At 41.7% G+C, this 18,985-nt stretch overlaps 1 protein-coding gene across 11 annotated transcripts in view; it reads left to right on the top strand.

The window, feature by feature from the left end:
- myo9aa (myosin IXAa) overlaps positions 1 to 18,985 on the top strand; it is a 120,592-nt gene that overhangs the window by 16,156 nt on the left and 85,451 nt on the right. For all 11 annotated transcript variants that reach the window (XM_034221000.1, XM_034221004.1, XM_034221005.1 and 8 more), the window contains exon 2: positions 12,794 to 13,756. In XM_034221000.1, the coding sequence (XP_034076891.1) occupies positions 12,881 to 13,756 (876 nt within the window). In that variant the 5' untranslated portion in view covers positions 12,794 to 12,880. The remainder of the gene's footprint in view (positions 1 to 12,793; positions 13,757 to 18,985) is intronic.

Genomic DNA, 18,985 nt, shown 5'->3' with positions numbered 1-18,985 from the left:
AAAACAGAAATGTCATCACATTCGGCAAAGCCGTTTCCTTGGTAAATGTCTTCAACTATCACAATTGTTAAGGAAACGTTTGATCTAATAAGCTAACTAGTTGACTAACTCTGTTTCCACAACTATCATCTTGTTACAAGAGGTTCAAAACATGCAGAATAATTGTAGCTCTTTGCTTGACAAGGTCAACGCCGCTCTCAGTCGGCTAGTGTCGCCTCCAGGCTGAAGGTGAACTCTTTCTGTGGGACATTGCAGCGGCAGAGTTGGGTTACACATTGATACATTCGGGGCTGGGAATGGTGACCTGTAATTATGTGTGTGCGCGCAGTTGTTGGACATGTTGGTTCTCGTATGGCCCATCCACTGCCACTCATCAATCAGCTGACCTCTCTGTTCCTTTCATAATACAACTGCACTCTGAAGCAATGTCCACACTATAAAGGGATACATCTGAAAATGATGTTAACATGTGAAAACTAGAATGGCACTCAGAAAGGTCCCAGTTTGCTGTTTTTCTTTATTTCAGTGCGTTCATGAACTTTAAGTCTTAATGTGAAAATGACATGGACACTACAAAGAAGATGGGTGAAATGCCTTTTTTAATGCTCAGAGTACCCTATTCCAAAATGTTAACAAAGATTACATTTGTGCATCAACGCTGTGATTTGGATCCACTCCAAAATGTAATGGGTTCTTTCTTGGCACATGCTTCATCCTTCCACCATGTTTCATGAAAATTAGGCCTGTCATTTTTCCACAATCCTGATAGCAGAAACACAGGTCACAATCCTTCTAAGGTTTGTTCAAACTGGATGGAAACACCCTCAACAGTGTTGGCAAAAAGAGAAAAAGACAGTGTTACTTTTGGCAATCTCATCAGGACTTGAAAGTAAGAAGAAAAGAGGAAAAATAGCTAGAAAATACAGACAACATGGTGTCTGTTCTGCAGGAAGTTCAGTTTAAGATGTCAGTTTATTTTCTCTGGTAAGAGTTTTATACATCAACAACTAAATATTGCAAAAATGAAGCCTGATTCTTAAATTAGGGGTACAACCAATCGGACTCAATTCGTCCAAGGAATACCATGTTTTAACCGTCTGCTCTCAACATGTCTTCTTAGTAGATTATGTGAAGTTATTTTACAGGAAATGCTTCAGGCGTCATTTTCTTTTCTTTGTAGCATGTTCAGTATATCTTCCATATGACAATCAAAGTACATTCTTTTTTTCAGCAGCTTGTGTTCGTTCCTTTTTTCTTTACAGTTGTTTTTATGGCTGCTCATACTGTATGTTTTATGTGTGAAGTGCAATTTCTTTTGCCTGTAACATTGAGGGGGGTTGGGCCTGTTTTTGAAGGCAGTGTAGCCCTATTAAAAGCAGGGAAATGAGTTTCTCTGTGGTATGTGTACTGCATAACATAGTCTGCCTCTTTGTGCCTTATCTGTGTGTTATCTGTGCAGAAATGCACTGCTATAATGAACACCTTCTTTCACACATGCGATACAGGTAGACACCAATAAACCAATAAACACACCCTTCTGTTTCTGTTTTACAAAATACTTCCTAAATGAAAAAGAGGTATACAGGAAACAACTTACTCAGCTAGCAATAAAAGCAGCTAAGAACATCAAACACTGCAAAGTTACCTGTAGGGTTTCAAATCATGTTGCTTCATCAAGTTTTCTTAAGTACTTATGGTGTAAATGCCTTATTGTCTAATGGTTGAAATGAAAACCAACAAAATCTACAAACTATTATTCGGAACAAGCTTAAATTGTCTGGCAACTTTTGGAAAAATATCGTATCTAGTTTTAGAGCTGTTCTGTTCGGTGGATGCAGTAATTAAAAACAAGTCAAATGAATGTGGCCAAACAGGTCTTTAAAAAGTTTTGAAAGTGGTACATGCAATAAGACACACTCATCCTTGTGTAATTCAAGAAGCACAATAGTGTCAATTATTTAGTTAATTATGAACACACCCAGTGAAACTTCAGCTCTGCTAAGTGCCCCGATACACATTCCAGGGTTTCCCACACATAGACTATACTTGGGCGGGCCGCCCAGGTATATTAACGGCCGCCCAAGTATATTTCGCGACCCATTTTTTATTTTTTATTTTTTTATTTTTTAAGAAGTTTTTTTTGTATTCGTCCGTGACCACGACGCCATCTGCGATCGATTAACTTGTGGACAATGATCCCTCGCTCCCTTGCTCTGATCTCGCCTCGTTAAGTGGCCTGCCTCACACAGGGTGACTGGCTGTCCACATGATGTGGCCTGCCAACATGGCCACTGTCATAGAGATCATAAATCAAAGCCCTTGATTGGTCTCTGTGTGTCATTCAAGCTCGGGATAACCTCAGCTCAGGTGAGGTAAAGGACTCTCTGAGTGTTTAGATAGTTAACTTAGTTTAAGTTCTCAGTGGGTCTCAAACAGTGTGGTCACCATTTATGTAAACACATATTTCCATTTGAGAGGGTAGTGATTGATCTAATGGATAGTGAGGTGGGCTGAAGATCGGAAGGCTGAGTTCAAATCCCGCCAGGAACACCACCACTAGTGTGCCCTTGAGTGCCATCTTTACGCAAAATGATTATACAAAATGAAAACATTTTATTTATTTTTGCGCACCCCCCCCCCTCCCGCTGCCACCACCCGCCCAAGTATATTTCAGATCTGTGGGAAACACTGCATTCCTGTTTGTCAACTTGCAATATTCTTATTTATATAAATAGTTATCCACGCAATAAACCATATTTAATTTAGTCTTAATTTACATTATTTAATTTCATATTCTGCTCTTGTACATATCATATTCCATTCACATGTATATAGACTTTTTGCTCTACTTTTTATTTTGTATTTTTGTATTTTATTATATTGTTTGTTTGTAGCCTTTATTTAACCAGGTGAAAGCCCCTTGAGATCAAAAGATCTCTTGTTCAAGGGTGACCTGCAGGACATTAGTTACACATGAAAACAACAGAACAACAATAAGGATGACATAGAACATAATGTACAGGCTACAGTTTACAAACTCTATTTACAGAGAAAAACTCTATTTACAGTATATATGTTGGATTGTTGGAGGAGCTCAGGTCATAAGATTGTCATTGCCATTTCTACACTGTAGCTATGTGCATATGACCATAACACCTTTTGAATAGAATTGAAGTGGCCTCTAGCTTGGCTGCATTTACCTTTTTTTATTAATCAAGGTTTATCAAATGAAGCATGTATACGACATTCCTGGCACATAAAGACATATTACATTATATATGGTATCCTCTTTATTGGAACTGTTTTGATTGCACCATTTTTGTCTATCAATTAAAAAAATAAACGGAAAAACAAACACTAACTTATTTACTTGTTTTTTGGACTTTGGCTTAAATAGTTGACCTTACAGAAAGGGTTTGTTCAGTCTCTTGTGAATTTCGCATGAATGTTAAACTGTGTGCAGATAGAGTCAAAAGAAGATTATTATAATTACCATTTACCCCGACACCAATGAGGTCAGATCTGAGCTTCAGCTTTTAGCAACAATTGTTTGCAGACTAATTTCTATAACTGACACAAAGCAAATAGACACAGTAAGAAACCATCTTTGACATATAGCTAATAAACAACAGTTACAAGTGGCTCCACATTTGCAAATGAACCCATAAAAACCGTGTAGACCAGACGTGAAAGTTCACAGTCCAGTGCCAACTCGCACGCCTTAGTATAACACATCAAAATTCCTTGTAGTTAAAGATACAATTAAGAGCCACCACAACATTATGAGCCGTGCATGCAAAAGCTCGGCCCTGATGACGCTGACACACAAACATGTGAGGCTTTTCAGAAAGATGACTTCACATGGTAAAAAGCTGACCAAACTTGATCCTTGACTGCTGTGCAACAATGGCAGCCATTAAAGAGTCTGACTCACATGGTCCAACCTGTTTAATGTCACCAATGACAAGAATGCAGAGTGTACTTGCCTACATTTGTACATGCATTAAAATAAATTAAAATAAAATGTATTTTTTTTCAGAAATCACATTCTCAGACCTACAAAAGCAATACAATGTGCAGTTGTTGGTTATAACACTTCACAAAGATGATTTGATGAATTACAGTTTAAAAATCAGTCCACCTGTTTAATGCACACTTTACAAAACCCACTGCATATAAAGAAAAAGGGAGCCTTCCTTATGTATTTCCTAAATACAACACACCATTGTTTCCATGTTTTGCTCAGGCTTCAGGTTTTTTTTAAGCCACTGATCCCAGTACAGATAAGTTCAAACAACTCGGATAACATGTGACCTAAGTTTAACTCAAAGCAAAAATGCTTGTATTGTTTGTTGTACAAATCAGGTATTTGCTTTGTGGGATTTCCAGCTTTGTCAATATCTTAGTTGAGATTGAGCCTGTCCTGATCTGCTGAACAGATTCCTGTTCCGATTACTTGACAGCTATTCCTAATCTCTGAGCGTTCAGGTGATGTAACCAGAGCTGTTTCTGGTTCAGTTGTTCGTGGAGGGCTGAGATGAAGAAGAGGCCGCTGCAGGTCTCTTCCAGCTGTTCCCCCATTCTGCTTTGTCACTTCCCTCCGGACACAAACCTCGAGCTTATCTACTTCAAACCCTTTTCTTTTGAATGCACCGTGCAGACACACATGCACAGTGCTCAGGTAAAATGACATCATGCTTCAAACATTTTCTCTTCTTCGTCCACTGTAGCTCTCCGGCTGTAGATTTGCTACTTTAAATAGTTGTCATTGCACAATGTGAGAAATGCTGTTCATAGTGTGTGTGTGTGTGTGTGTGTGTGTGTGTGTGTGTGTGTGTGTGTGTGTGTGTGTGTGTGTCGTGTGCTGTGTGTGTGTGTGTGTGTGTGTGTGTGTGTGTGTGTGTGTGTGTGTGTGTGTGTGTGTGTGTGTGTGTGTGTGTGTGTGTGTGTGTGTGTGTGTGTGTGTGTGTGTGTGTGTGGTGTGTGTGTGTGTGTGTGTGTGTGTGTGTGTGTGGTGTGTGTGTGTGTGTGTGTGTAGTGGTGTGCTGTGTGTGTGTGTGTGTGTGTGTGTGTGTGTGTGTGTGTGTGTGTGTGTGTGTGTGGTGTGTGTGTGTGTGTGTGTGTGGTGTGTGTGTGTGTGTGTGTGTGTGGTGTGGTGTGTGTGTGTGTGTGTGTGGTTGTGTGTGTGTGGTGTGCTGTGTGTGTGTGTGTGTGTGTGTGTGTGTGTGTGTTGTGTGTGTGTGTGTGTGTGTGTGTGTGTGTGTGTGTGTGTGTGTGTGTGTGTCCAACAAGTGTGATTATGTTTGAAAGTTTAGTTTGTCGGTTGCCCTTCACAGTGATAGTCTTTTTTCTAGTCAAGGGCACATATATTGTTTTTGTACATGCAGGCCTGAAGAATATATCTTATCTCGGGAGGCGTGTGGCGCAGTGGACTAGTGCGTTGGTGTTAGGATCAGGGGGTCACAGGTTCAAACCCCACTGCAGTCAGCAAGTCGTGTCCCTGGGCAAGACACTTCACCCCAAATTGCTCCTGTGGGGATTGCCCACAGTATTGAGTATGTAAGTCGCTTTGGATAAAAGCGTCTAACAATTAACATGTCATCTAATCAACTATATTTCATTCTCGGACACATAATTAGCATTCACAATGACTTTGTATGATTTCCCTGAACAACGGCTACATTTGGGGCGGTTGTTGTCACTGATGGGACAAACGTTTTGTTGACAGCATGACCTCTTTTTTTAGATACTACAGGAACAACATGATGTAGAATTGTATCCTGGCTGATAACCACTCCTTCCTTAATTGTATATCTATTCAAACTAATCCTCCAAATATTTGTCAACAAGGATTAAGTAAAAACACAGTTTGACTGCTCTGTTTGTCTGTCGTCAGAAGAACAGAGCAGCCCATTGAATTTTTCTTCTTGATAATATATATTTGTCGTTGTTGTGGGTGAGGCTTTTAGTTCCCTGATTGCAATTTATTTATTAAAAAAGGCTATTTGTGCAGCATTATTAAATTCACCTAATCATTCAATCGATTTAGTTAAATACAAATCTACCTTTCCATCACATCCTCCCACCCCCAATATGTGCTGGATTTTTCTCACATGACCTTCATTCTTGGCTGTAGTTTTATGGTAAAGCATTAAAAGACAGATATACTTGATAGTTATCATGAGATGTTCAGTATTTTCTTTCAGTCAGTTGTTTGTGCTCGTGTGATGGTAAACAGAGAAGCAGCCAGCATGGCCACAACCCTAAATCCCTCCTCCCTATCCTTTAAGCAGCGAGCTGACCATCTGTTCCCTATAACTCGCTGCTCAAAACACACACATACATACAGACACACACACACACATACATTAATCACAGTCAGTTAATACCTGCCATTGGCTCCAGCTTAATTCAGTCAGTCTGGATGCATTGTTTGAGGTTAAAAGAGGTGATGAGTGTGTTTTTGTCTCACATGGGTGTGTGTCTGTGTGTGAAAAGAGGAGAGGTCCTGTGCATGTGTTTGTGCGCATCATGGTCATACTAAAGTTGCTGAGGCGACACATGGCATGAGAGGTTGGATAAGGGGCGACAGGAAATGACCAGGGGTGCAGGAGCCCTTTGTACTCCACCAACTACGCTAGTCCCTGATCCATTTCCTGTTTTCACCTTTTCTTCTGCTGTGGTCCTGCAGCTCATCCAGTTTGGTAGCAGAAGAGGATAACTATTATGTTTCTTCTTAATACATTCTGATATTCACAATATGTTAATATAATAACGATGCCTGTAAAGTAAAAAGGGTTGTTAAAGCTATGAATAATTCAATACGACATATTTATAGACTCAGCTCATCCATCACATTGTGCATTGATCTTCTTGTCAAATTCAGAAAGTAAATCACTCAATGGGATGCCTGTGTTTCATTATTATAAAGAGATGTAGATAAAGGAAACAAAAACTAATAAGACTTCTTAAAGGCCTGGTGAAAGTAAAATTGCCTAATATTTTCTGGTTCCCAACTTCCCTCTTCTCAAATTGTCTTTGTACATGATAGTCAACAAGATATTTTTTGGACTGTTTAAGGTGGGGTAGGTAAGTTTCAGAAACCGGCTCGAGATACACTTTTTGTTATATTCCATGGAATGCTCTTAACATCCCGATAGCAATGAATATCTGAAGTGCTTTGACAAAAAATCCATAAAAAAATGTCATCTGTGGAAGCCGTGGTACTGTAAAAAGTACATCCAATCCGTTTAGCCGGCCCGGCTAAACGGATTGGATTGCCGCCCTGTCTGTCAGCCTTCCATCTCGTGCACTCACAAATGTATCTCGTGCACGCACAAATGTATCTCGTGCCCTCATTGGGCGTGCATTGCAGCAGTACTTCAATGGGTCCTTCTCACTTCGGTTAAATGAAATCCTTGTGTCCCTCACTTGCGTCGTTTCCCTGCCTCTAGTCCCTCCCACCAGGGAAGCATGGAGAGACGCAAAGAAACCACGAGAAGCAGGGAAATGAGTTTTAAGAGCAATGGGACGTCCTTTCCTCCGGAGCGTCACGTGAAGCGACGACCGTTTGTGATGACGCTGCACAGCTGATCGTCTGACAGCAGCCAGCTCTGTTCTCGTTATTTCCACACACACCCCCGCCTCTGTTAGTACACATTTACTGACACAAACATTTGTATCATCTATTGTAGACCCCAATACATTAAATCAAATAAGAACTCATTCTCAAAAAAGATAAACGCCATTCTTAAAATGTATAAGCGAACAATAGTTGGATTAATATTGATTAGAGTGCACAATAGAAATAAAATAATTGAGAGAAGAAAAATAGATGTTATCTATCAAAACCCAGTTAGATAAAACATTCTTTGGATTGCACACTTTGTTTGTTTGTTTGTGTGGATATGTAGCACATTCACATTTTACGTAATCAGATTACTTTTAGATTACTTTTGGATTACTTTCTGGAGACACAAAAAGCAAAAGGAAACTGAACGTGTTTTTACTGTTTTAATGGTTTATCAAGAGCACAACTGAAACATAACATCTGAAATGATGTAACAACATAATACACTTTTTGGGGATGCAGCTTGGGATGTGAGGAGTGAGGGACACGGCTTAGAACGGGCGTGTCGCCTTCTGTCCTGCCAGTGTTGGCAGGACATGAATTAAAATGTCGAACTCGGACTTCATTTTAAGGACATGTCGGCCAGGGGTGTAGATCTATATTTGTTTAAGCACCGGATTGGCAAAACAGGAGAGTGTGTGCACCAGTCTGCCTTGATCTATGAATTCATGTCCGTGACACTCACAGTATCTGCTGCCCGCAGCTGTTTTATAGAAGGAAAACCTCCTTCACTTCATGAAATCTCTGCAGCACCAGGAGGCAGCGGGAGGGTTAACTGAGCCTCTGAGAAGACGAGCGCGCCTGAGGAGTGACTCCCGTGAGGTTCATGTATTTTCTTCACTCCGCTGGGAAACTGCTCTCATGTCAAGAAGCATCAGATCAGTGCATGCGCTGCATCGTCCAATCAGTGAGCGATACACAGTAAGGGGGCGGGGCGAGTGTCTGAGGATTTCATCGAAGGATGGTCTGGTGGTTCCTCGGTTATAGCTCCTCGCTCCTCCGGCAAAAATAAGGCCATTGGGACGCTACTCAAGATGGTGCAGACAAATCAACTTCCGGTGAGACCGAGACCGAAGAGCGAGGAAATGAAAAATAAGAGAAGCGAGAAGGGCCCAATGACTCGCCAGCAACAGGCGGCCACTTTCACCAGTCTGCTGACGTCATGTGCGCGTTCATGTGTGTTGGAGGAGGTGCTCTGTAAGGAAGTCTGAAGGAAGGGGCGGATTCTTTTCGGCTGTGTACTTTCAAATTTTAGTGCACTCGAGCCGGTTTCTGAAACGTACCTACCCCACCTTTAAAGCCCCTGTCACACTGTCCCGAAATTGACACCCGATAAAGGAAATGTTCAAATTCGGCTGTGATCGTAGCAACATCGGGCCATTCGTGAGGGCATCTAAGCCAACGTATGACCGCCGGTGGAGTTTCTCAGGCTCCGGCAGCAACTTCGTGAGCGGCAACTTCGTAAGGCACTCGTGAGGGCATCTTGTCAAATCGTGTCATCTTCGTGTTATCATCGGTGCATTTACCCTCACTCTGATCGGGGCGAATGCCCGATGGCACCGATGATAACAAGATGCCCTCACGATGGCCTTACGAAGGGCAAAATTGACACACGAATTCAACACGAAAATGAACCTTCGCAAGGTCCTTCGGCTATTTTTTGGCATGCCAAAGATTTTGCCACCGCTCACGAAGTTGCTGCCGGAGCCTGAGAAACTCCACCGGCGGTCATACGATGGCTTAAGATGCCCTCACGAATGGCCCGATGTTGCTACGATCACAGCCGAATTTCAACATTTCCTTTATCGTGTGTCCATCTGGTTGTTTTATTGCACAACAAAATCATGTAAACATATTATGTAAATAACCCAATTTGTGTTCTGTGAAACTGAAAAGGATATAATATATTATTTTGAAGGCAAGTTGACAGGAAGTTGTTGTTGCTATGGAAACAACAACATGACGGAGAAAACGTAATATCTTCTACATATAAAGACGGAGAAAGTAAAGAACAAAGTCTGAAAATATCAGTACAGTATCATAGTACTTTAACATAATTGTTTGTGTTACTTTCGTTGCAGTTGTATGTCTTAAATGTAATGTAAATGTTGACTTCGTGTGTGGTTCGGGGCCATCTTCGTGCGAAATTCACAATTCAATATTCGTGTGTCCATCGGGTGTACATTTCGGGACAGTGTGACAGGGGCTTAAGCAGAAGATTTGAAGACACAACCTCAGCTGTGTATAAACAAAACAAGCGTTTTCACGATGTTCTGACATTTTATAGAGGAAAATATAAAATGATTTCCCAGTTATCGACGTATACAGCATCAGCAATTTAATTATTCTTTAAATAATACGTTTGGAACAGAGGCTCAGAATTAAACAACTTTTAAAAAGAGGGACGGATACTTAAGACGCACATTTAGCTCTTTATAGACCAGGAGGAAAGGCCTCCACAACAACGTCTTTCTTTGTTAGGGGAAACTTAGTAACATAGTGTGTTGCCATTACCTACCTAGTACCAACCTTCATGAAAAGGACAGCCAATAGCCACAAGTTAATGCCCATTCTTTGACAATCAGGAGTTGGCGTAGAATTTGACGAGGCGAGTTGACAGAACCCCTTTCTGTCAACTTGTCGTTCAACATAAAGACAAATGACAGCGTGACACACAACAACTCCTGGAATTCATTGAACATTTCATACTACACAAGACTGCAAAGCCATCAGGCTTCATCTGTGGTTGACAGACTCGTTTTGGTTTGAATGAACACCAGCTCCTTTTTATATGTCTGCCTCATCAGGGGCCTCATTTATAAAGGGATATACGCTCAAAAAATGGCGTAGGCCTACGCCAGTTTCTACGCAATGTTTGCGATTTATACAATACTAACTTGACGGGAAAATGTGCGGTCCTCCACGCAAACTCTAACCCATGCGTACGCACTAAGCACAAACACGGGAGAGACGAGAAACTGCGACACCGCGTTGGCAGAAGGAAGAATGGAGAGAAATATGTGGAAATAATACCATAAACAAAATGTTACCTCTCATTTATCATATATGAAGAATTCATTTTCAAACATTGATTAAAGCCAATCTTAAAATGTGTACACAAAAACATAACTTGGAGAAATAAATAAATACGGATATCCTATGTTATTTAAAACCACCTCGAATTATGTTGTGTTAATGTTATGACATGTTTTCTCATAAATGATGCTGTTTTGCATTTCTATAGGTTGTACGAGCATGGTTTTATATACTACCATGTTTAATCATGTTTTATGCCGTTTGCTAAGACTTGATAAGTCGCTCATAAAACACAGGAGGTATGGAAACTAAGAACACCATATGTGGTAAATTGTACAGCTAATATAACACAACACATTAGTTGTATTTCCTTTAACTGGTGGATATAGAGTTGCTGCAGTGGTGACGCTGCGCACAGCTGATCGACAGCTGGGACACAAACCACCAAATACGAAAACATAATTCAGATCCAGTCGTCATGACTCTACTCCGGAGGGATTCCCCGATCATTTCTTACAGTCTCTCATCAAGGGGGGGGGTCTCCTGTCCCCTGTCCCCTGTCCCCTGTCCCCTGTCCCCTGTCCCCTGTCCCCTGTCCCCTGTCCCCTGTCCCCTGTCCCCTGTCCCCTGTCCCCTGTCCCCGGTACAAACACACTGCCTCAGGAAGGCTATGTGTATTGTTTTTGTCATGAACCTTTTTCAGACCACTTATTTATTTATTTTGGTGACGATCCGACCTCCATGCTGATACTCTGGTTCAAACCAAACGGCATCCACCAAACAATATGATTTATCTCGACCTCCCCAAAATAACCAAAATCTGACACGGTGTGAGATGTCTTTTTTAGCTGTTCTGTCGTCATTTCCTGCTATCTTCTTCATAAAGTCAGTCAGAATGAATGAATGAATGGGCGTTTCTTTGACTATTTATAGGCAAATATGGGCGTTACGTGAAGCCCGCAAAAGCTGCACCGCATTTCGAGTCGATTGTGATTTATAAAGGGAAACCGGCGTAGGAAGTGCTGTACGCACTTTCCTCGCCGGTACGCAATGTTTGGTGAATCGGAAAATGTCGGAACATTTCTGTACCTATTTTTTGGATTTCTACTAAGTAAGCAACCTTCCCACATGAATCCTACGCATAAATTAGGCCCCAGGGCATCACATGTGACACAAATCATTATTCTTTCAAAGCAACATTGAGCTTCATTCAATGATAGCCTTACAGAGCCTGCATAATGTTCCACACAGTCAACGGCCCACCTGCAGCCCTGCACTGTTGATTTTTTTGAGACATTAGATATTTGGGTTAAAGGCTTATTTTTGGGCGTTCTTAGACGCATATGGCCCTAACCTCCACTTTGATTCTATCCAATGCTGAATATAACAGTTATAATTGTTTAAGAGATAATGATGGCTAGTAAAAGTTTGTGCCCAACCTTTATCTACTGTATGGTTGCGGGTATTGTATGAACATTCCTATTGAATTGAGATTTCAAAAACAACTTTATTTGAATATTTTCGATGTAGTTCACTGTATGCATAATACAGAACTGTCTAAATGCAGATGAAAGCGTAGAAATCACAGAGCAGCAGATTTTTTTTCTGTCACTCGTCTCTCTCTGTGGCCTCTCCTCACCCCGTGACGCCCCTCCACTGTGTATTATAGAGAGTACTTGTGAATGGCATGATTGTGTCTTCAGTAAAGAGTGTGGCAGCTGCTGTTCTCTGCGTTGGCCAAGGCTTAAGTGTGTGCTTGGGTGTGTGTTTTTGTGTTAATGGTAATCCTGTAGATCCCGTTGACTTATCCTTTATCCTTTATGAGTATGCATGTCGGGGCTCCTGCTAAAAAAAATGTGGCCCTTCCAGTACATTACATAATAGCACATCGAGTCCGTCATAATCTGACACGTTTCGTAATCTGGCAGACTGCAGAAGGTTTGATTCAACAGTTGGTAGAAGTCTGTTTTTGTTGCAGTGTCGGATAAGTCCTGCTAGTGCTTGGATGTGTTTATTTTGTTGGATCTATTTGTGTGGAATCTGGATGCAGTGTTCTTTTAGAAACAAGTGATATTTCTCCCATACTTAAATCCTCAGGGTATTAATCTTTTGTCTTCTGCTTTACAGTGGTAATGTCTTGACTTGGTGGTCTCTCCAGCCCAGTAAAGGACGAGCCTGTGCAGAGTTGCTGCTAATGGGAACTCCTGCTCCGCCATGAGTGCTCGTGATGGCGTCGGGGGCATGGGCACCCTGGGCCGGCGGCCGCGCTTCGAGAACTCAGAGTTCACCGTGCGCATCTACCCTGGCTCCCTGGCCGAGGGCACCATCTACTGCCCGATCAGCGCCCGCAAGACCACCACAGCAGCTGAGGCCATCGAACGCGTCATTGAGCGCCTGCAGCTGGACCGCACCAGGTGTTATGTTCTGGCTGAAGTGAAGGAATTTGGCGGGGAAGAATGGATTCTCAACCCCAGCGACTGCCCCGTGCAGCGGATGATGCTCTGGCCCCGAGTGGCACTAGAGCACCGGCCGCTGTCTGGCGGAGAAGATTACCGCTTTCTTCTCAGGCAGAAGAACCTGGATGGCTCGATTCACTATGGGGGCAGCCTCCAGATGTGGCTGCAGGTCACAGAGGAGCGCCGGCGCATGGTGGAACGTGGCCTGCTGCCACAGCCCGAGGCTCAGGGGGACCACGCAGACCTTTGCTGCCTGCCGGAGCTCAACGAGCGCTCGCTGCTGGACAACCTGCGCTCGCGCTTCCGCCAAGAAAAGATCTACACGTATGTCGGAAGCATTCTCATCGTCATTAACCCCTTCAAGTTCCTGCCCATCTACAACCCCAAGTATGTAAAGATGTATGACAACCACACGCTGGGTGATTTGGAGCCACATATTTACGCGGTGGCGGATGTGGCGTACCACGCCATGCTGCAGAAGGAGAGAAACCAGTGCATTGTTATATCTGGGGAGAGTGGATCTGGGAAGACGCAAAGCACAAACTTTCTCATCCATCATCTGACCGCTCTCAGCCAGAAGGGTTTTGCCAGTGGAGTGGAGCAGATCATCCTGGGGGCCGGGCCAGTACTAGAGGTAAGTGAAACATGAGCAATCTGGGATTCAATACAAACCTATACAGTATGTTGTTTGCTAATATGCTCTGCTGTCAACAAAGCTGGGAGACTTGGCCTCGAGTCCAACCCAAGTTAAACAAATAATGACTTGAGACCTGAGTTATGTGAGACTTCTTGACTGATTGACTCCATAAAAATTAGACCTTACTTAAAAGGAAAAACATTTGTGTCAAGACTGTGAGTCTTAGTTTTTGCTCAATTTAACCAAGTGTTAAAAGGACAGAGTATCAACTCCTGTGCGGATTGTAAACCCCTTTGAGAGAAACATTTGATTTGTGATCTTGGTATGAATTAAATTGACTTGACTTGGGACTGGACTTTGAGTGATCATGTCAGCAGATTAGTTGCCACACCTTATTAAGAAGCTTTCATTACTCAACCCTTGTGTGGTGTTCATATTTTTGTTACTCAGCCAGCGTTTGTGGGTCTGGTGGACCCGCTGCCTTTTTGGGTTTCAATTCAACACAATCAAACTATTTTATGTTAAAATACTCAACAGATGTTTACTTCATCCCAATTACAAGCAATATAAACAGCATATATGGTTAATATTTGCCCTTTTTACATTTGTCAGATCACATTAATGAATTAAAGTGCTACTTGTTCTTTTGCCCGCTTACTGGCTGGTCCTGTGGCTCGTCTTTTTTTGTAACTAGCTGATGCTCAATCTCATCCTCTTCTTCAAAGTCACTGTCAGACTCAGAATTCTCAGAAATGTGATCCTCACATTCTGAAACCTCTTCCTCCACATCATCATCAAATGGTTCACTCTCTTCCAAAATCATTTGCAAGGCCCTCTGAGCAGAGAATCTTTTGGCCATCTTGATCACTTGATCAAGCTTTATTTATTGTGTTCCCCCCAAAATTTGCAGCTGGGATAGAGTGAAAAAAATAAAGATTGGTTTCCGCAAGACATAATGCTGAAATGTGAGAGCAGACAGGTTTCGGTGCTTGAATTTATCAACAATGTTGCAACCTTGTGTGGGAATGGCAGGGGCAGAAACACAAACGTCTCACATACATACGCAAGCACGCACACGCACGCACACACACGCACACACACGCGCACGCACAGTGTGACTGTGAAAACATTATTTATGATCTAATTTTGGATAAATAATGAAAATGGGTCCCACAGACCCCAACACCATACAAGGGTTAAAAAAGGTCTGCTCAAGACTTCATTACCCAGATCCTGTCTCAGATGTCTCTGCAGGCTTTTAGTTTCAAGTTGGCTGGAACAAAGTTAATTAATACTTGCCTTGAATGACTGGAGACTTGACTTTGATTCACATTAAAACATAGTACACATTAGTTTAACCATAACACAAAGGTGAAGTATTACGTGTGGATACATTTAGGTTACATCAATGTGTGTGAACCATAGTGTTGTCCTGTATGAATCGATTGATTCCTTCCACCATACTCAACATGACTCGCTGTGAATGTATTTCCGTGTGGCTTTTAACATCAGTTACACAACACTGCCACAACTGTCTCTATGGTTGACCCCGGGTTGTGTCCCCATACAGAGGTTTCAGTTCAGCTGTGTGGGGATTATGTAGCACACACAGAGGATCTCTCTATCTCCAACTGCCAGTGCTGGCTCAGTGGTTACAGTTGTGGATTCTTGTTTTTGTGATTACAGTCTTTATTTTTGTTGCACAGTGGAAAGGTTGTCTCAAGGTAGACCCTGTAGAGGCCCAGTCAAAGGTTGTGAAGGAAACTGCCTGGTTGTTTTCATATCACTCAAAAACATTCCTTTCATATTCTTTTGTCTCTTCAGGGACCTGTCACTTTAAGGCAAGGCAGTCAAGAGTCTTTGACAAGTTCACAACCACACATTGTTTTCTCATTTGTCTTTTCAACATCAACTGAATTCCTGACCATTGCATAACACCCTTGAACTGTATGCACAATGCTTCCAGTGTACAGTGTTGTAATTCGTAAGGGTTTGTATCATTCACTGTCAAGTCAACTGACCACCTGCTGTTTGCACTTGTTTAACTAACCAAGAACAGGGCTGGATCACAGAAGTGCATACATTCATTCTGATATTTATTATGGATATAAAACCAGCATTAACAATTGTGTTCATTATCTAACAGCCAAAAAATGAATAATATTTGACTTAATGGCAACTCAAGTTTTGTCTGATTTAAATTGTCACTATCACAGTCCAAAATCTGATTTATTTATTTCATTTCCTCCCCATGTAAAGAAATAAAAAGGCTCCCAATTTCCTCTGCATCAGTGTCAAGTTGAAGCTGGCAGCTTAGTAAGAAGCCAAGTTCAAAGTTAGCTGGCATGAAAGCACCCTTTGCAACAAGTAGCTCTACACTGCGATTTATTGCCTTCGGTTTAGCAAACACAGTTCTCAGGAATGCCATTCATCGGTGTGACTCCCGGGTTAATGAGTAAGCATATTGGGTTAATCCTCAATGGAGCAACACGAGTGAGTAGTTTTGAGTGCAGAGGAGCAGCCTTTAATTGTTTGCACAGTAAGATTGCGTATCTGCTGGCTGGTGATTAATGCCAAGACTGGAGCTGCGGTGCTACTGAAGATCGAGATAGAGCAAAGGAGAGGAGGAACAGCAGCCAGAATGACCTCATAGGAACAATTAATCTTCATTTCCTTGTAGCTCTTCATTCAGGAAAGTCGACATGCAGCACAGGAGAAATGACACGCGTCATTTTCAATACATTCTGTTGATTGGTTCTCCTTCTGTAATTGTGTGTAGTTGTATTTCATCACAGAGATTGATGCCCTAGTCGCAGTAGAAAGTAGAGAGTTGAACTGGAGTTAATGTTCTCAAATTCTAATGTAAAGAGCTTTCCATTTAACCTTGAACTCTGACATGGGCCATTGGTTTTCAAGAGCTCTGCTTCAGTTGGCTTGAAGAGGAACTTTGATTTTCAACATCAAAGTTGTAGGTGTTTGGGAGAAGAATGTGAAAAAAGTGGATTAAAGCTATTTGTGGCGTCAGAAAGATTCAGGTTCAATATGTTAAGATTCTAGCTTAATGTCAGTGATTTAGTGTTTAATTTAGATTAGAGATGTACAACACGTTTTCTTACATGTTTGTGACTCGGTCAGGTTAACATCCAGAAATGTCTGATATCGAAAACCAGGATAGTGTTGAGCCATCCCCCTAAAGTCAACAATCCTTTAGCATAGCAGACAGCCGCTTCCTGCTGACTGTCAGTCGCAGGGCAAGCTCAGCCCAAAGCCTAAAGCGTAGAGAGAGAGGTTTTTTTTTAAAACTCCATAGGATATCACTTACAAGAGGTTTTGGTCTTTCTGGAAACCAGCAAACAGCTGCTACTGTTACTTGTTAAGATCCTGACACGCCCTGTCGCTCAAGTGCTTCAATTAATAAAGCTCAGCTTAAAGGAGATGAAAACATAAACCATTGTTTTTATTCCAAATGAAGGAAATCAGAGATGTGGAAGACTTCAATTGTGGGTCAGAGATTGAAGGGGAAAAGACAGATTTGACTGATCCTTCAACACCTTTGAACTTCAATTGACCTCGCACAATGAAGACAGGTACAAACATTTGTGAAATACGACAAATACTTCATCTTGGTTCAGTGCTTATCTGCTGTCTGTCATTCCTAAAGTTGTTTTCCTTCTTGCGCAATATATGATTCCAATTGACATTAAGCTTTACATTCCTGTGACTACGTACAGTACTTGCACATTGGAATTTATGGTGTGAAATAGTTTGGATCTTTTTTGTCTCCATGCCCATCAAAACATTATATACAGGAAGTTTTGTATCACACAAAAATAAAATGCAGTAACAATATATATAGAAACTCTTTCACCCAATCCATAACCTTGTGTGGTTATATTTTAATTTAACAACACTGACTTTTACTGAAGCGCAATAGATAATAGACAACTTTGAAGGAAGGCTTTGCAGCATTGCTTCTGTAGCATTAGAGGTGTAAAAGCTGCTTGATTCTCTGCTTGATGTCCATTTGTTTTGACAGTGCTAATCAGTAATGCTGGGTCAGTGCAGATGTTTCATTTCATTTCATGAACACTTAAAACATTCAAATGTGTCAAGCGTAATAGTGCCAGATTTAGCATTGAGTTTTGTCTTCGCTTCTTTGCAATATCTCTACAACGACCAAATATCTGTTGGATTGATGCATTTTTGATAAAAAAAGTTTTTATCTTGTGTGGTTCGGGGATGGATTCTTGTTGGTGCACTATAGTTATTTGTAGTTTTCTTGTGCTAGCTAGTCATCATCTAGTGTTTAACTACCACCCAGGCTTTGTATCCAGATGTTAGCCTGTTACATCTTTTTGTTTCAGGTGGCTACCTGACATTTAGGAATGATTTAAAGCACAGTCGGGGAATGAATGTCCAAAGTAGGTATAATAAAGAGAGATGTGCTTAAAATGGGGCGTCGGGTTGAAGAATAGTTAACATAATGAAACTTTTTCTGCTTTACTGTCTACCAATGTTCGCTGTATATATACAGAATTGACTCGCAACAAATAGGTAAAACCACCCAAAAAAAAGAATATTACAGCAACTTTATAATAATGTATTTTTATTCTTGAATAGAACACATCAATATTTAAATTCACAGCATTGTATGGTACCAATACAGAGCAATAACATTTAACTATAATAAGAAGGAACTGTCTGAACTTGGTTGTTGACACTGCTGAAAACAAAGACTGTTCACAGGAAATGTGGTCATTTGTTTTTTACATGTGAGCCAAGTGGCATCTTAATATGAGCTCAGCTGTCTTGCTGTCTCTCCCCTCTCCCCCCCCCCCCCCCTTGGGTCAGAAAGGAGAGTATGGGTTTACCTCACGCTGCTCACTCTGACACTGCATCATCACAATCTGCTCTACAAGACCATAGGCGTCATAAGCCATTTGTGTGTGTGTGTGTGTTGTGGTGTGTGTGTGTGTGTGTGTGTGGTGTGTGTGTGTGTGTGTGTGTTGGTGTGTGTGTGTGTGTTGTGTTGTGTGTGTGTGTGTGTGTGTGTGTGTGTGTGTGTGTTGTGTGTGTGTGGTGTGTGTGTGTGTGGTGTGTGTGTGTGTGTGTGTGTGTGTGTGTGTGTGTGTGTGTGTGTGTGTGTGTGTGTGTGTGTGTGTGTGTGTGTGTGTGTGGTGTGTGTGTGTGTGTGTGTGTGTGTGTGTGTGTGTGTGTGTGTGTGTG

Source organism: Gymnodraco acuticeps, unplaced genomic scaffold, assembly GCF_902827175.1.
Source record: "Gymnodraco acuticeps unplaced genomic scaffold, fGymAcu1.1, whole genome shotgun sequence".
Lineage (NCBI taxonomy): Eukaryota > Metazoa > Chordata > Actinopteri > Perciformes > Bathydraconidae > Gymnodraco > Gymnodraco acuticeps.
Note: the sequence above shows the minus strand (reverse complement) of the source record. Positions and strands in the feature narration are given on the sequence as shown.